The sequence below is a fragment of the Cajanus cajan genome, chromosome 3 (genome assembly GCF_000230855.2).
Source record: "Cajanus cajan strain Asha chromosome 3, NIPB_CcT2T_4, whole genome shotgun sequence".
NCBI classification, from domain to species: Eukaryota; Viridiplantae; Streptophyta; class Magnoliopsida; order Fabales; family Fabaceae; genus Cajanus; species Cajanus cajan.
In genome coordinates, this window is record NC_138519.1 from 24,810,337 (window position 1) to 24,829,116 (window position 18,780).

General features: G+C 37.1%; 1 protein-coding gene across 1 annotated transcript; it reads right to left on the bottom strand.

The window, feature by feature from the left end:
• Nucleotides 1-1,631: 1,631 nt before the first annotated feature.
• LOC145956535 (zinc finger BED domain-containing protein RICESLEEPER 2-like) lies at nt 1,632-5,815 on the bottom strand. Its single transcript, XM_083072125.1, has 2 exons — nt 1,946-5,815; nt 1,632-1,825 (listed from the first exon to the last, which is right to left on the bottom strand). Exon 1 carries the CDS (start codon nt 3,563-3,565, stop codon nt 2,588-2,590), a length of 978 nt encoding a protein of 325 aa, XP_082928251.1. The 5' UTR covers nt 3,566-5,815; the 3' UTR covers nt 1,632-1,825; nt 1,946-2,587.
• Nucleotides 5,816-18,780: the final 12,965 nt, after the last annotated feature.

Sequence of the window (18,780 nt, forward strand, 5' to 3'; positions counted from 1 at the left end):
GGCCCATGGGCCTCCTCCATCATCCCCTCCCTCTTGAAGAGGATTTGTCCTCAAATCCAAAGCATCCTCCTCTTGGGTAGCTAGTCCTGTAAAAAGAGATAGATCAGATACATTGAAACTAGAACTAACACCATACTTAGAAGGGAGATCTAGGACATAGGCATTATTATTGATTTTCCTAAGGATTTGAAAGGGGCCATCTCCTCTAGGACTAAGTTTTGACTTTATTTTGGAAGGAAACCTATCCTTCCTAAGGTGTAGCCAAACCCAGTCACCTTCCTTGAAGATAACTTCCTTTCTACTCTTATTATTATATTTTTGGTATTTTTCTGTTTGGGATTGAATATGATCTCTAACCCTCTCATGTAATTTCTTGACAAACTCAACCCTAGATGTGCCTTCTTTATGAATAAAGGAAGCAACACCTGGTAGGGGTAATAAATCCAATGGAGTAAGAGGGTTAAACCCATAAACAATCTAAAAAGGAGACATGTTAGTGGTCTTGTGAACCACCCTATTATAGGCAAACTCCACATGAGGGAGATAGTCATCCCATGACTTCTTATTGCCCTTGAGGATTGCCCTCAACATAGTCCCTAAAGACCTATTCACTACCTCAGTTTGCCCATCAGTTTGGGGATGACATGTGGTAGAGAATAGAAGTTGAGTTCCTAGCCTTGCCCAAAGAGTTTTCCAAAAGTGGCTTAGGAACTTAACATCTCTATCCGAGACTATAGTTTTAGGTAACCCATGTAATCTCACAATTTCTTGAAAGAATAATTTAGCAATGTGACTTGCATCATCCACCTTGTGGCATGGAATAAAGTGTGCCATTTTGCTAAAACGGTCCACAACCACAAAGATGGAATCCTTTCCTCTTTGGGTTCTAGGAAATCCAAGGATAAAATCCATGGAAATGTCTACCCAAGGAGAAGAGGATATGGGCAAGGGGGTGTATAGCCCATGAGGTTTGGTGGTAGACTTTGCTTGTAAACAAGCAATGCAACTACTACAAAACCTTTGGACATCTCTTTTCATATGAGGCCAAAATAATTTCTCTCTCAAATCAACCACGCTTGGAACGGCCCATTCCAGTCTAGGATTTACAGGCTAATATAGTTGTTTGGAACGACCCATTCCCAAGGTATTTGTTTTTCTCTTAAGAGTTTTATTAGGATACTGTAATGACCCGCCAGGTCTCACACTATCTATAGTGTTCAGATACAAGTAGAAAATAAAATCTCACTACTAAACAATTATATATATAACGAGAATACACAACTAAAAAGTCCCATAATATATATAACTAAAAGTAGGAAAATAATACCCTATACAACAACTAGGTAGGGGTGTTCAAATTGCTAAAATAAACTAAACTAGAAGAAAACTGAACTAAACTATGATAAATAGTTCACCAAACTAAATTGAACTAAAATAAATATTGACTAAACTAAACTAAACTATTATCTAGATTAGTGCACTATAGTTCTAGGAGTTTGAACTAAACTATAATATCAATTAAATTAAACTATTATTAATTATAAACTAAATTGAACTACAATAAAAAAATAAATTTAAAATCAACATTTTTAAATTGAGCTACCAAATCATTAATATTAATTATAAATTAAATTTAAAATAATTTGAAATGCAAAACAAGTATTACATTGATAAAAGTCCACATGATAGATCTTTCATTCATATTTTTTGAAAATCAATCAAATCTTAGTCGTTCAAATTTCCTCTAGAGAATTTCCTTTGATCATGTTGGTTACAATCTTGCATGTACAGTCCAAGGCTTCTTGATATTGAAATAGTTTGTAACCTAAAAAAAATAATCACATTAATATGCAATATAGATTTAACTTGCTAAATAAATAAAGCACTATGAAATTTTCATTATATAGATATAGATATTAAATATTTGTGCAATGAAATCATTCACCTAATGTTAATCATCAAGATTAATAGCGGTCAATGAAGTCCCTTCTTGTGGAGACAATATCTCTGCAAAAATAAAAAATAAAAAAATAAACATATTTCATAATTTTGAAAAGTTATTGTAAAAAGATAATAAAAATATGTAAAACATTCATATTAACTTACCATGCTCTAATTTCTCAAGCTCTTCAAAGTCCTCATTAGTAAATACAAAAAAAGATGATCCTTTCAACCAATCTTGCGTGCAAACTAGTGCTTCCACCATTCTAGGAGTAAGAGAACTTCGATAAGGATCTAGAACCGTTCCTCCAGTACTAAATGAAGATTTTGATGCTACTGTAGAAACAGGAATGGCTAACACTTCTCGAGCTATACTTCCAAGGATTGGAAATCTAGTTGAGTTTACTTTCCACCAATTTAAAATATCAAATTCAACTAACTTGATGAAAGGCTCACAATCTTCTTTTAGATACTTGTCCAACTCAGATTTTGCATCAAATCTACGCCCAGTTGTTTGTAAATAAAAACTCATACCATGGATATCATCATCATCATCATCATCCAATTGTACTACTTAGTGATTACTTTGAGAACCCTCCTCAATACCTTGGTATTGCTCATAAAGTGATCTTAAACTAGAAGACAACTATAACTTTAATTCATTTGCCTGATCATCATCAAATAAATAGTTAATGAAATGGTTAACATATTCCAATTTACACCTAGGATCAAGGACAACAGCAATAAGTAACAAAATGTTAATTCCATCAGGTCTTCCCCAATATTTGTCATATTTAATTCTCATTCGAGTAGCCATTGACCTTATGAAAATATCATTATTCTCTTGATACTTGCGAATCTTCCTTCCAATTGCAAATACTTCTTTCATATATATATTACTAGTAACATGATAAGAACCAGAAATACGTATCGTTGCATCATAAAACATCTTCAAGAAAGGTAAGAGCAAACGAGCATCATTCCAATCAGATTCTAATGGTACACCTTTTCCTTTATGGAGATCCTCAACATATTTATTATCTTGCATTTCAAGTAAGTCAAATGCTTTTTTATACTTGAGAGCTGCCTCCAACATTAAGTAAGTTGAATTCCACCTAGTTTCAACATCTAGACAAACAAGGCCTTTATAGGTAATTTTCTCTTGTTTAGCACAAGCCTTGAATCTAGCCAATCTAGATGGTGAGGATCTAATGTACTTCACTGCACCACGAATTCTTAAAATGGAGTCATCTACCTCTTTAAGGCCATCCTTCACAATTAAACACAAAATATGCGCACAACAACGCATATGAATATACTCCCCCTTCAAAAGTACACTATGCCAAGACATCAACCTCTTTTTCAGGTATTGAATCCCAAGGTCATCAGATGAAGCATTGTCCACAGTTAAACTAAAAACCCGATTCAAATCCCATTCATTCAAGCATATCTCAACATTTTTTGCCATAATCTCTCTTGAATGTCCCATGATTTGACGAAAGTTCAAAATTTTCTTTTGCAACTTCCAATTATTATCAACAAAGTGTGCAGTCAAACTCATATAAGTCAAGTTCTGGATTGATGTCCATGTGTCTGTTGTAAGACAAACTCTCCCACAATGCATAGAAAGAAATTTCTTCAAATTTTCTCTTTCCTCATTAAAGAGTATAAAAATATTTTAATGTAGAGCGTGATGGGACACTAAATCGTGGTTGCAACACACTTAAAAACTTGATAAATGATTCATTCTCCACATATCGGAATGGCAACTCAGCAACCACAAACATCTTCACAAGCTCCTTTTGGCATATTTCTTGGTCAAATTTAAAATAACTTGGCGAAGAGCGAACACCACCACTCACTTGCCCTTCTACAGTTTGTGATGAAGAAGAATTTGATCTTTGCCTTTTAATTCTTTTATTTGGACCTTCATCACATCTCATTAAATGTGTCTTCATAGCACTAGTTCCAGTCAAGTACTTAATTAGGATACCACAATAATTGCAATTTTTCTTATGGTCTTCATCATAATTTTTAGTGAAATGCTCCCATATCAATGATCGAGTAAGCCTTAATGATGTGCTTGAATGAGGTGGTAATGTAGTATTAGTGGTAGAGGCATCTGGTTCCATCTCTGGCAAAGAAGGTTCCATTTAATTTTTTTCTCCCTTACAACTATCAAACCAATAAATAAATAAATAAGAACTTTCAATTTTTATAATAAAATCAAATATAATTGCTGCTTTTATAGATGTCCAGTAAAACATGGTAGTGTGGAACTCAGTTTCTGTGTACTATACTGTAGGGAAAGAATAACTACAGAATTAAAATAAGAAAAATGAAAAATAAATATAAAAAACTATTAAAAATATGTAAACTGAAGATAAAATGGTAGTGTGGAACTCAGTTTTTGTGTACTAGCAGAAATGTGAGCATTCCTAGATAATAAATAATTGATGCTAATAAGGAAGAAATAATGGAAAATACAAATTTATAACAAAAATAGTTCTCTCTGTAAATTTTGTTTTATATTTTTTAAAGTATATAAATACATTTTTATATTTTTATTTAACATTTTCTGGTGTATCTATATCTTATATTTTTATGTTATTTGATTATCTGCATATTTTTTCATTTATGTCAAGTGTTTTAGTGAAAAAAAATATAGCTTTTTTATTATATTATTGAAAGATTTGTGTGAATGAACCTACATACTCTGCAACTCAAGGAATTAGTGTTTGATTCTCAATCAAAGGATACCCTGACAACAACAATAAAAGTTAATCTTAAATTAAAAAAAAATTAATCTCACTAATATTATTTTCAGCTAAAACACATCTTTGTGTGAATATGATAAATAGTTTTAAACAGTTGGAAAACTTGGAAAAGTCTTTGTTGTTTGATATCATTAATAGCTTCTTTATCAACAACTTGATTGCTCATTCATGCAAACTTTCCGGACAGCATTAACCGTAACATGATGTATGAACCTCAACTCTGCATGAATCCGCCATAACTCAAGCAAAATATATACAGAAAAGTAATTTAGATCGTCTTTAGCCGTTGTATCTTCCATGTTGTACTATTTACTAGATAATAATTGCTTTTACTAGTTAACTATTTACACAAAAAATGCAGTAAAAATACAAGAAATATAAATTTATGGCTCTTAAAGAATGAGGTAAAGAGGAAGGCCTTTTGATCTTTTAGATATGTTTTTTTTTTGTTGTGGTTTTTGCTTGTTTGAATAAAGTTACAGATCAAAATCGAACAAAAGTGCTACTTGCTTTCAACAGAAGATATATTTCTATCTTATTCATTCATCTTTTTGTTTTTTAGCTCTCTGATCATCCTGAATGACTAGCATCTAATAATCACATTACATCACCAACATTAATATGAGTGTAAAAATACAACTGCTAAAGGTGACTTAAGCCATTCACTTCTGCAAACTAAATAACCTCCCATTTGCATTAAGAATAAGCTTTTCAATGATGACTCTAAAACCCTTGGGATAGTCACTCAATCATCTATATATTCTACCAGAATTCTTTTACTTTAATGTGTTTGCATTCTCTATTTATGTCCAAATATTTCTTTCAGTATTGCTGTGAGCAACATGCAAATCATTTGTATAATAAATCATTCCTTATCTTTAATTTGTATAATAAAATTGCCGTTAGTTAATATGTCAGACAGGTTGAGTAAGATCATTGGATCACTCATAATGCAGGGAATTGAAGTCTAGCAAATTGCCTACAAATTATCAAACACATGGAGTGCAAGCAACTAAAATATTTTCTTTACTTATGCAGAGCAAAGCCAAATTGAACAGAAACACCCAATAGTTCAGTCAAAATCAAATAACTCAGTAAAAGTGAAAAGTGAAGAGGAATCGAAGGACCCACCTGTGAGTTTGCCACACAATCAAGGATGAAGAATGAAGAAGAATCGAAAGAAGTGAAGAAGAATAAAAAAAAGTGAAGAACCATCATTGAAAAGTGAAAATTGAAGCAAAATTGGAAGATCCACCCTACGCGAGTCCGAACTGGTAGTCTGGTACTGTAGTCTCCGCTGCTTCAGGTCTCCACGAGTCCGAACTAGTAGTCTGGTACTGTAGTGTCCGCTGCTTCAGTGCTTTTATTTGCTTTTAGTGAATTGAACTATTAATTTTAATAGTTTAGTTTTATAAACTATACTAAAATTAATAGTTTGGTTTAAACTATTAAAAATATTTAGTTTATTTTAGTTTAGTTTAGTTTAGTTATTTAAAAAGTTTAGTTTTAAATAGTTTTGTGAACACCCCTACAACTAGGTAGTCAAAAGCTACCAATCAACTAACTACAACGTCAACCCTCCTCTTGAGTCCTGAAGCTCACCCAGTCCAACAGAGCACCAATCCTGATCTACTCGCATACTAAGGCATGGACATCGTAGTCCCAACCACATAGAAAAACATGCTAGGGTAAGCTCACAACAATAATCATAAAAAATAGCATCAACATATAATAAAAAGCAATAGAATTCTACTTTCAACTTGCAACTTAAAACAACACAACATCTACAACAATAAATATACAATATCATCTACTAGCAACAACATTTTCAACACATCGCATTTTATTCAAATTGGCCGCTTGTAATCGGTATAGCTCGGCTTGACCCCTATACCATGCTCGCTTTATACACGTGTGCCTCCACCTTGCCCACACACGGGACCAACCAAGTCCTAGAGGAGAACAACACATCATCCACTCCAAGGGACAACTTTCCAAGGAGGGATTTTAAACAAATTGGGCTCTTAGAGCACCATAACTATCTCAATCCGCACAATGGGATGAGCAACTTTGAAAAATTCTCCTCTAGTCCTAGTGATCAACAACTCATCACAACACAATCACATAGTATTTATCACAATAGCTCAACTATTAACTCATTCATACAACATTATATACAACTTGAATACAACAATACCCATGCAACATCAACTAATGTGTCGTCACACATATACAACTAGGAGATCTCCAACAACTGAGGTTGAGCAGTCTAGGTGACATAAACTCTACCGAATCCAGCGTTTGACCTATCTCAACTAGATTAGGTATAAGACATCGTTAGGAACTCCGAAGAGAACTAGGTATAGACAATAATAGGCGATTGCTCAGGTGTGCCACTTAGAGTCGGAAGTCCAGTACTACTGTCAGGATAGAAGGGTTTGGGTGTGGGCCTACCACGACCTTCGCTAGCATCACCAATCCACATATGGAGTTAGCCCACCCATTATCCTCCAAGTACCACGCACCCTCTAGTACCTAGTCAACGACTACATCTCTAACTAGATACCTGTCGCAACCTGAAAATTTTCGATCTCGCGGCATATGGTTCAGACATCCTTTTAAAAGTCTCATCAATTAAGGAATACCCGGACACCAAACTAAACCTTAATTAATGGTTTTGAAAATAAGTTCATGGAGTCGCCACCAATATTTTACTCAAAACATTGGAAAAAGAAAAGGTTTTCAAAGATCCAACTATGGCCATGATAACCAGAATTGAGTTCGGGGGACGGTTACGTGTAGGGAAGGTATTAAGCACCCCTACAACGCCCTCAATTGGTACCCTATGATGAAGTTAACGAGATAGGAATTAATAAATTAAATATTGAATCCCCTTTATTAATATTCATTTACATGCTTAAAATATAAATTAAGCGATTAAACCTAAAATATCTACATTATGACGTTTATTATAACAAAAAAGAGATAAAGATGAGATATAAAAGAAAGAGAAGAAGATTGACTGAAATACCTCTTGAACGAGCTTTATTGAATCTTCAAATATGGAGAAGGTGCTTTGTGGGAACCTTTCTCACTACAGTATGCCTCACAGATCTCAAGAAATACAATAGGAGGGAGAGAGAATATAGAGATGCGACACAAATCTCAAGAAATATAATAGAAGGGAGAGAGATAGAGAATTTTCATGCTTAAAGGAGTCTTATTCAAAATTTCTCTGGTCGCCCGGAGAACTGTGCCCGAGTCTTCTATTTATAGGCATCAGAAGGGGTCTAGAACGACTCGTTCTGGTTTCGAAACGACCCGTTCTGGGCTAGTCCGTTGTGGGTAAAATAAGAAACTGGAATGGCCCGTTTTGGGTTTGAACTTTACTTACACAAAGCTGTTCTAGAATGGCCCGTTCCAAACTAGGGGAACGACCCGTTCCAATTTTAGAACGGCTCGTTTTGGGCAAGTTTGTTATAGGTAAAATAAGAATCTGGAGCGGTCCATTCCTAAAGTGGAACGGCCCGTTCTGGGTTCAAATCTTGCTCACAATAACCTGTTTTGGAACGGCCCGTTCCATTTTGGGAACAGCCCGTTCTGGTCTTGGAACAGCTTGTTTTGGGCTATCAGAAACAATTGATTTTGGACCCTCTAATGTCCTATCTTGTTGTTTGTATGCCCCCAGACGAAATTGGGTGTCTACAGCTGCCCCTCTTTACTTGTCCTTTGGAATAGTTGTGTTGCTTGTCAAAAGGCAAGTAAAGACATAGACATTTTGTCTGGGTCTTCTTCTCGTCTCTGTGTTGATGCTTCTACGTTGCTTCCCTTGGATAGGTGTATTTGCTCGTATCATTACCCTTTAGAGCAGTTGAGTTTAGGGGGCATACTCTATGGGGTAACACGGGTGACAAACTATACACCATATCTTCAGTCTTCGGGTAGATGCTCCATTATTTTTCTTGTGATAGTGTGTCCCTTTATTTATAGCTTGTTTAAGAGGGAGTATTTTTGTAGCCTCTCCAGGCTGGACTGATATTTTAAGGCTTCAGTCGACCTCTTCTAAAGGTAGGTAATCCTCTTTGTTGTTGTAGTATTTTTATAGCCTCTCCAGGCCGTAGTATTTTCATAGCCTCTCCAGGCCGTAGTATTTTTGTAGCCTCTTCAGGCCGTAGTATTTTCGTAGCCTCTCGAGGCTGTAGTATTTTCGTAGCCTCTCTAGGCCGTAGTATTTTCGTAGCCTCTCCATGCCGTATTATTTTCGTAGCCTCTCTAGATCGTAGTATTTTCATAGCCTCTCCAGGCCGTAGTATTTTCATAGCCTCTCCAGGCCGTAGTATTTTCATAGCCTCTCCAGGCCGTTTGTTGGTACTGATGATGTCATTTCCCCTTGATGAGGATTTTTGGTAAGTGGTGCCCTTGTGTTGGTGGGCAAAGGAGTAGATGGTTGACAGAGATTTTGGTGCTACCCTTGCCATGTGAGTATTGTGATGCCTCTCCAGGCACCTTCATATGGGATGTTTGGTAAGAGTTTGGTGTTGTTCTTGTCAAGGTGAGTATTGTAATGCCGTTCCAAGCGTTTTTTGTGGTAGGTTTTTTCTTAATTTCATTTTTATTTAGCTTTGGTTCTTTCATCTTTGAAGCTTGCCTTTTTTTGCTATCATTTTTTTAATGCTTTAGTTTTTTTTTTGACATTTTCGAAGCTTGCCTTTTTCTCATGTTGCTTTTGTTTTTTTATTGTCATCATTGGTGGAAGAATCTATTCCCATGATGTTATTTGCTGAATCTTTATTGGTGAGTATTATTTTGGAAGCCACTCCTGGCTTTGGTTAGGGAGCCATTTCTGGTCTTGGCATTCTCTTAGATCATCCTTCATTCAATTGAGGAGTAGGACGTGATGGCCTCTTCATGCTTATGGGCTTGCTTATCCCGTCTTACTGTTGATGTGTCTTTTTTCTTGGTGGTTATATGAAACCACTTGTATGGAATGCCCTTGTTGGGGCTATGCTTTTTGACATGATATCGAATTTTAAAGGCATTGTATAGTTGTTGATCTTTTTTACGAGTGCTTCAGCCTCATGATTGCTCCAGCAAGTGATGGGTAGACACACACAAAGAATGCAAGAATGCAAAAGAAAATGCAAAGCAAAAATGGATTGGATTTTTTTTTTAATTTTTTTGTGAACTTATACCCTTTTGTGCACACTTGAGCCATATGCATGTTATGCAATGATGCTTCTATGCTAATGCTTATAATGCAAATTTATTTTTACTTTCAAAAATTAATCTATGCGCATTGATCAATGACATGGATTGTTAGCCTTTAGCCTGGTCGAATTCAGTGTTGCTTCTTGAACCTAAGGTTTTTGTAGTTCAACCCTCTCGCTTGTACTGGATATGATATGTTAGCCCTTAGATTAGGTGTACCTAGACTCTGTTCTAGGACACCTCCATCTTCTACTTGTGAGTGTTCACTGTGCATACTCCGTGTATCTCTCAAATTTATCTTAATGCCATATATATAGGTCAAGAGGAAAGAGAGGAAGAGGATATATATATATATTTTTTTGTAAAAGTTTTGGTAGAAAGGATTTTTTTCAAAAATGGTTCATAGAAGAATGGCTGGTCGAGGTAGGCTAGTGGTTTAGGCTGATGAAAAAGCACATTCAAAGTGAGGAAATCATTTTCCGCGTTAGCTTATTATTTCCTTCAAAGTTAAGTCATGACTTGGGATTGTATATTGATTAAATGATCCTCTCGAGCCGCCTTTCAATTTTCAGCTCGGGATGTTGCTTTCTCCTAACTTTTGCCTAGGTTACTTGAGATGTGTTCCCTAGCGGACATTTTCTTTTGATCCTTACTTTTGCCTAGGTTACCCTTTTTAATTGTGGGTTGCCTAGCAGATCTTGCCCTAACTTTTGCACAGCCCCCTTAGTGGGTTTCCTGCCGGGCCTTTGTCTTTGCAGCATTTGTGATCATTTTTCACTCCTTCATTAAAGGGGGACACCCCTTGGACTGATTTCGTTTGGGCTTTTATCCATAAGTCATGCCAAACTTTATTGATTTTTATGTGTTTTTTTTATGGTGTATAAAACCATTTTTTCTAATAACGTCTTTATTTCAAATGTACTTGTTCATTTAGGTTTTGTTGACGAGGCTTAAAGTAGATAAAAGGGAGAAGAGAAATGAAGTAGAAAAATGTATGGCATTAAAATGGAATTTTCAATTTACACTTGCCCATTTAATGTAGCTCGAGGGCCCGGGCATGCCCCAAGTTCGTGATTCATACACAGAGAAGTAGAGGGAGGTTGCCCCTTAGAGAGGCCTAGGTTGTCAGACTATAGGGCTAGTCCCACACTTGCTTGGATGTGGCACTTCAGAAGATCTCGTGTAGAGGGAGGTCCTTTGGCTTCTTCTCTCATGAAGGTGTTGCCAATTCGTATCCTGAGTCTTTCCTAAGAGGTAGGAATGGGTAGAAGCAATAATAGAGCTTTCCATGGAGTCTTATTTTTCAAAAGGAACATTCAAGCTGTCTCTCGATTTTCAGCTCGAACAAACATTACATTTTTTTTTGCCTAGTATGCCCTTTGCGAGTTTTCATTCTAGCAACTTCTTAACAAGCAATGCTTCTATCTTGTTGAAATCATCTTTCAAGAAAGCCCTATTCACTTTGCCTTTTGAGGGATTCGTCCTCCTTAGGTTCTCTTTCTTAGCTTGCAACTCGTTAGGAGTGTGGATTCGTCTATTCCTATTCCGCTTGGATTTCACAGTTACACGACACGACTTTATTTTCTTTGGGGCAAGAGTTGGCGTCTTAATGATTGTGGAGTTCTTTACCTTAAACTCTTTATTCATGGTTTATTTTCCATTATTTTCGACTAATGCACATAGGTCAATTTCCTTTTTTATTCTCATTTATTCTTTTACAAGGAGGGATATGTTCTAAATGAATGTAATGCAAACATGTAGAGAAAGTTAAGAAAAATAAATATCAGTCTCATTGATTTGTTTATTTGTGAATGCTTAAATAGATTTTGACAATATTAACTTACTTTAACAAACATATCAAAGCAAGGGCCTAATCATAGTATTTTTTTTAAGATTGATTTAGGCTTTTCTTTAAAGCGCAGGTACTGTCGTATATTAGAGCATTCACTTTTTCTTAACTTTCTATACGTACTGCAGCCTAATCCTCCTTAGCTAATAAAATAAAATGAATGAAATTAATGAGCTAATCTAGAATGCATGTCATCTTTTTTTGCCTAATCTTTATCATGTTTCTATTATCTAAAACGGAATGATGCATGGTAAAGAAGAGATTTCTTTTATTGATTTTTTTTTACAAAAAGGAAACTACCTATATGATGTTAATGGAATGCTGACCTAAGAATGTATAAAGGGGTATAAAATTTTTATTTTTATTATTTTTATTTTTTATTATCTTTATTGTTTGCTTATTATAAAATTCCAATCCATCTTATTAGAACAAAATAATACAAACAAATGCACACACATATGCTCAATCAACGTACACCCACGAACGATCATGATCAAATTCTTGGTCTGTAGTCCCTGTCAAGAAAAGTGCACTGCATAGGACAGCTCAAATCTCACTGGTCTTTAAGGCCCCCAAGGTCCCCCCATTATAGGGACCCAATATCTCTATCGTCGTCACCTGGCAAACTCTAAGGTTTGTAGCAGTATTTCAGGCTAGAGTAACCGGTTATCACCTTGAGTGTGATTTCTGACAAGGCTCGCAGGCTCCAAGGCCAAACTTGGGCCGGTCGTACGTCAACGACTCCCTATGTTTAATACCCTTATGCCCTCGAGTGTAGGGGGAACAGTTATGTGCAAAGGTTTGGTAACAGATTGGGGAACTTCACTACCCTTAGTTCCGGAGGTTGAAGCCTTACTAACAAGGTTTTCTCCTAAAACTTGGAGGTACTTGTTGGTGTAATTGTTTTGTTCCATAAGGGCCTTAATATCTTGGGCTCCTATGGTCTCAACAGATTTATACTTAAAGGGCGAAGCCATATACTTATCATCTAAGTTTGGGATGAAATAACTACTGTTTGGGGGAAGGTCAGACTTAACTAATCTACCGTCCTTACGGTGCCAAACAGTAAGGATATTAACAGAAAGGTCTTCTGTGATAGTGGTAATCCAAGGTGGACTAATCTTGTTCCTAAAAAGGTAAACGTTAAACCAGTCGAAGAAACAAACACGGGTTTGGACATTTTCAAGAAAAGTATAGAACGAGTCTATGATCTTTGATCTTTGGTCACTCTTAAAATTCGTAAGGAACCACTGTCTCTGGGATGTCCAATCCACAGAGTAGAATTCCTTATGAAGGGTAGGTTTGTCTATGGTGTACCTAATCATGGTTGACCATACTGCATTTCAGATTAGGTAGGAGAATGAATCTCAGTTGAAGCTTCATCCTCATTCCTGCTGTAAATTATTCTAGGGATAGAGGATGAGTTGTCTAAACCTTGGAGGTTAAATGTTGATTGGGCTGCAGCGAAGGATCTTCTAGAAGACCTAAAATTATCAGATCTAACAGAATTGGATCCAAAAAACCTACATGAACTAAAAGAATTGCATCTGTTGAAGGTGATAGTAACTTCACCGGCGGGGTGTTGGTTGATTTCCTGAATCTCAGGGGTTGGTCTTGGTGCAAGAGTAACTGCCTTGGTTACGGTCTAGCTATCAGGGAGAGTAACATCCTCCCATTTGATAGAAACAGGGACAACTACGTTGGCCTTACTAAAGTCTGTAAGGAAAAGGGTGGTTGTTCCTACCTCTAGGGGTTTGTAAACCTTTGATCTAATAGAATTCATAACCTTGTACTGAATCCTATAGATGAGTGTCAAACGGATAGATCCAGGCTTCATGTGGAGATCTTTGGTTTGGATTTGAAGATAAAGAGCATCAAGGATATTGCGATCTTTGAGGCTGATGGTACGATTGGGAAAACAATTGAAAAAGATAGGACCCTTAGCTAAAGAAGTCTCAACAGTTCCTATCAAAGATTGGTTAAACCTAAGGTGTCTAAGATCACGAAGACAACAAAGAATAGAGTTGTCTAGACCTTTGATACCTAAGGGTTTGATGGCTACCTGAATACAACCGATATGAAGGTAGTTGTATTTTTTGGCTTCTTCTTTAAGAGATTGTTCATCAAGGAGATGGAATTCTTCTTCCTCATTAGAGAGGGGGATTTGACTTTCTGCGGTTTTGACGATATAATCAGTTTGCTTAAACCATCTACCGTCAAGTTTGTAAATCTCATTAGCAGAGACTTTAGGGAGTTGCCAATCGTCAAGCTCCTGATTGTGGTCTTCAAAACAAAATTCTTCGTTGAAGACATTTGATGATTGAGGTTTGAATTGTTTCTCAGAGAGCGATGAAGATCCAGGATTGGAAGATTTGCAGGAAAACATAGAGACAAGGGAATTAAACATGACTAGGAGAAAAGAAGGGAGAGAAAGGAAAAGAAGGAGAGGGGGAGCAAAAAGACTAATAGAGTTGTGAGAGAGAAAGATGAGGAGAGTTAGATAGAGAGAAAGCAGCGAGAGAGAGGAGAGAATTTTTGATAGTAATTGTAATTTCATTAGCTGACAAAAAATAGGTACAATATTGGTATATATAGAGCCAATGATATATTGGTCTATATTAACAGAAAATTGATATAAAAGATATATAAAGATATACTTATAAAAAGATATATAAAGATATACTTAGGAGTAAAACTATACTCCAATACCCCCCGGCAAGCTCAAGTAGGATGAGGTGACCCAACTACTTGAAGCTTGGACCTAAGTTCACAGAACCGAGAAGGAGAGAGAGCTTTGGTCAGGACATCAGCACACTGATCAATGGCAGGAACATGAACAACCTGAAGACGCTTGGCAGCAACTTTCTCTCGAACAAAGAAGAGATCCAATTCCATGTGTTTAGTGCGAGCATGAAGAACAGGGTTGTGAGCAAGGGCCACAGTGCTCATATTATCACAGAAGATTACCGAGGTTGAATGATGGACCTTAAGTTCAGAAAGTAACGTCTGTATCCACATAACTTCAGTAGCAGCAAGGGCAAGACTTCGATACTCTGCTTCTGTACTGGAACGAGCAACAACAGTTTGCTTTTTGGACCACCAAGACACAAGATTTGGTCCAAGGAAAATGGATGCACCTGAGGTGGAGCGCCTGTCATCTGGATCAGAAGCCCAGTCGGCATCACAATAAGCGTGGATGGAGAAGGAGGAAGTAGTAGTAGCAGGTTGCAGATGGAGACCCCAAGATATAGTGCCTTTGAGATAGCGCAAAATTTGTTTGACAGCAATCCAATGCTGTTCAAGAGGCTGAGACATAAACTGACATACTTTGTTGACAGAGAAACTGATTTCAAGTCTAGTTATTGTGGCATATTGTAACGCCCCAACAACTGATCTGCAGAGGGACGGATCAGAAACTTTTTCTTAACCAAGTTTGGATAATTTGCAGCCACTAACCATTGGAGAAGAGATGGGCTTAGCTGCTTCCATGTCAGTGCGATTTAAGAGATCACGTATGTACTTACTTTGAGTGAGGGTGATAGAACCATCTGACTGGTTTTTAACTTCAATGCGAAGAAATTAATCAAGATCACCCAGATCTTTGAGGGAGAATGCAGAGTGAAGACGAGATACAAGGGTCTGGAGGGTGGTGGAGTTGTTGCCAGTGATAATAATGTCATCTACATACACCAGAACATAGATGATATTATTGTCAACTGAGTAAACGAATAAGGATGGGTCACATTTGCTGGCTTGAAAGTGAAACTGGAGCAGAGTGGATTTTAACTTCTCAAACCAAGCACGAGGTGCTTGTTTGAGGCCATAAATGGCTTTGTGAAGTTTGCAAACTAGAGTCTTATCAGAAGATTCAAAACCCGTAGGTTGTGTCATATACACCTCTTCGGTAAGAGTACCATTTAAAAATGCGTTGTTGACATCTAGTTGTTTAAGAGGCCATTGATGAGTCAACGCAAGATACAGGTTTGATGACAGGGGAGAAGGTTTCGTTGTAGTCATAGCCAAATTGTTGATGAAAGCCTTTGGCTACCAAGCGAGCTTTATACTTGTGGATGGTGCCATCAGGGTTTTCTTTGACGCGAAAGACCCATTTGCAGCCTATGGGAGTCCTGTTTGGTGGAAAAGGAACGAGGGACCAGGTGCCATTGTGAAGGAGAGCATTGTGTTCTGCTTGCATGGCAGCAAACCAGGTGGAGTTGGACAACGCTTGGCGAGTGGTTTTGGGTTCAGTATGGGTGAGGAGAAGCGTAGGTTGAAGGCGTGGTTTAACAATACCGTCTTTGGCTCTTGTGACCATAGGATGAGTATTGTGAGGATGAATGATAGCATGAGAGGCAGACGCAGGAGGCGTCCGATTAGAAGCGGTCAAGGTGTTGGGGGACAAATTGGAAGTAATGTTTGGAAGGTTAGATTGGGTTGCAGGTGTGAGAGATTCAGAAACTATGTTGGGCGAAGATGCAGAAGAAGAAATTGGGTGTGATTCATGGGTGTGAGAGGATGAAGCAGGTAGTGAAGTTATAGGAGGTGAATTGGTGACAGTAAGGGGAATCTCAATGGTGTTTGGAGAGGAATGGGTTGGAGACGAAGTAAATAGGGTCTTGTAGGGAAATTTAGCTTCATTGAAGATGACATCTTTGGAGATGTAAAGGCGCCCATCAGCAGCAAGACACTTGTAACCTTTGTGAGAGGTGGAATATCCCAGGAAGAGACATTCTTGTGACCGGAGTTGGAGTTTGGTTCGGTTGTAAGGTCGAAGGTGTGGGAAGCAAGAGCATCCAAACACTTTAAGAAAGTGATAGTAAGGGGCTTTGTTGAAAAGTTTTTGATAAGGGACCGCGTTTTGAATGGAGGAGGATGGGAGTAGGGGTGTTCACAAAACTATTTAAAACTAAACTTTTTAAATAACTAAACTAAAATAAACTAAATTATTATTTAATAGTTTAAACCAAACTATTAGTTTTAGTGTAGTTTATAAAACTAAACTATTAAAATTAATAGTTCAGTTCACTAAAATCAAATACAAATACTGTAGCTGTGAAACACATTCGTGCGGAGACTTCGTACCAGACTATTCGGACTCGCGAAGACGTAGGGCACTGAACGCTGAAGCTGTGAAGCACATTCGCGGAGATTTCATACCAGACTATCATTAGTTTTGTTTTGATTTTGTTTTTTTTCATAAAAAATCCTCACTTGCTCATTGTTTTTGGCTTGTGCAATGGCTTTGGAGAAGACTCTTTTTTAAGTTTTCTTGTAATACTTGTTTTGCATTTTAAATTATTTTAAATTTAATTTATAATTAATATCAATGATTTGGTAGCTTAATTTAAAATTGATTTAAAATTTATTTTTTTAATGTAGTTCAATTTATTTTATAATTAATAATAGTTTAATTTATAATTAATAATAGTTTAATTTAATTAATATTATAGTTTAGTTCAAACTCCTAGAACTATAGTGCACTAATCTAGATAATAGTTTAGTTTAGTTTAGTCAATATTTATTTTAGTTCAATTTAGTTTAGTGAACTATTTATTATAGTTTAGTTTAGTTTTCTTCTAGTTTAGTTTAGTTTAGCAATTTGAACACCCCTAGATGGGAGTCGGTTGATGAGATAAACGCTGGTAAGGAAGGCATAATCCCAGAATTGCATGGGTAAATTTGCTTCAGCAAGCAAGGTGAGCCCGAGTTCAACTATGTGGAGATGTTTACGTTCAACCACACCATTTTGATGGTGTGTGTGGGGACATATGAGACGATGTTGAATCCCAAAATCATTGAGGTATGTGGTAAAGGGGCGAAACTCTCCTCCCCAGTCTGTTTGCAGTGCTTTGATGGGAAGCTGAAATTGATTGGTAACCATGTTATGAAACTGTTTGAAAACACCAAGGGTTTGTGCCTTGTTTTTGATGAGATAAATCCATGTAAAACGCGTAAATGAATCAACAAAGGTAATATAGTACTGAAAACCACACGCAAAAGTAGCAGAGGCAAGGCCCCACAGATCGCTGAAAACTAGTTCGAAGGGAGCAGTATAAACAGATGAGGAAGGGGCAGAGGTAGTCTATGAGATTTACCCAGACAGCATGAATCACAAAACAGTGTTGTAGTATTATTAACAAGTTTAATGTTGCAGTTACAAAAAACAAGTTTAATTACATCAGAATTAGGATGTCCTAATCTTGAGTGCCAAGTGGCAAATGTAACAGAGCCCCTGGTAGTGGAATGAGCAGAACACTGCTGGGCAGTGGCCAGAGACGAGGCAGGTTGCTATTTGATGTTGGAGAGCAGTGCCGGGAACTGATATAAACCGTCAGGGCCAACTGTTCCATGAAGTAGGACCTCCTTAGTAGCCTGTGATTTTACCAAGCAAAAGGAAGGATGAAATTCAAAGAAAACAGAGTTATCTTTGGAGAACTGACTGACACTAATCAGATTTTTTGTAATGGAGGGAACAAAGAGAAGATCGTTGAGAGCAAAATGAAACTGAGAATTAATTGGAGAGGGAAACATGGTGACACCTACAGAGTTTATGTGAAGTTCTTGGCCATTCCCAACATGAATTTGATCCGGGCCTTCGAAGGGAGTGAACTGTTGAATATTTTGAGAAACATTGGTGACATGATTTGATGCACCAGAATCCGGATACCAAGTGGTGTTGTTCGAAGAGGAGGATGAGGCAACCATGGCCTGAGGTTGCGTCGGGGTAGGGGTAAAATGAACTTGAGGGGTGGGATGAGGTCGAGGCCCAAGAATTCCATTTTGATTGAGTGAAGGAGGAGTAGGTTGATTACTGTACCAAGAACCTGTATAGGTATTTTGGTTGGGAGATTGCTGCGTGGGTACTTCAAGAGAAGAGGATGGGACGTAGGTTGCATCAAACCTATAATAGCATGAGGAAGCAATATGGCCATACCGATGACAGACTTGACATTGGAATCGAGCAAATCTTCCTCTGCCTCGAGCTGGACGGTTGGAAAAACGGCC

Excerpts from the sequence above, each read along its gene's own strand:
- LOC145956535 (XM_083072125.1), bottom strand. The coding sequence starts at position 3,565 with ATGCATTGTGGGAGAGTTTGTCTTACAACAGACACATGGACATCAATC.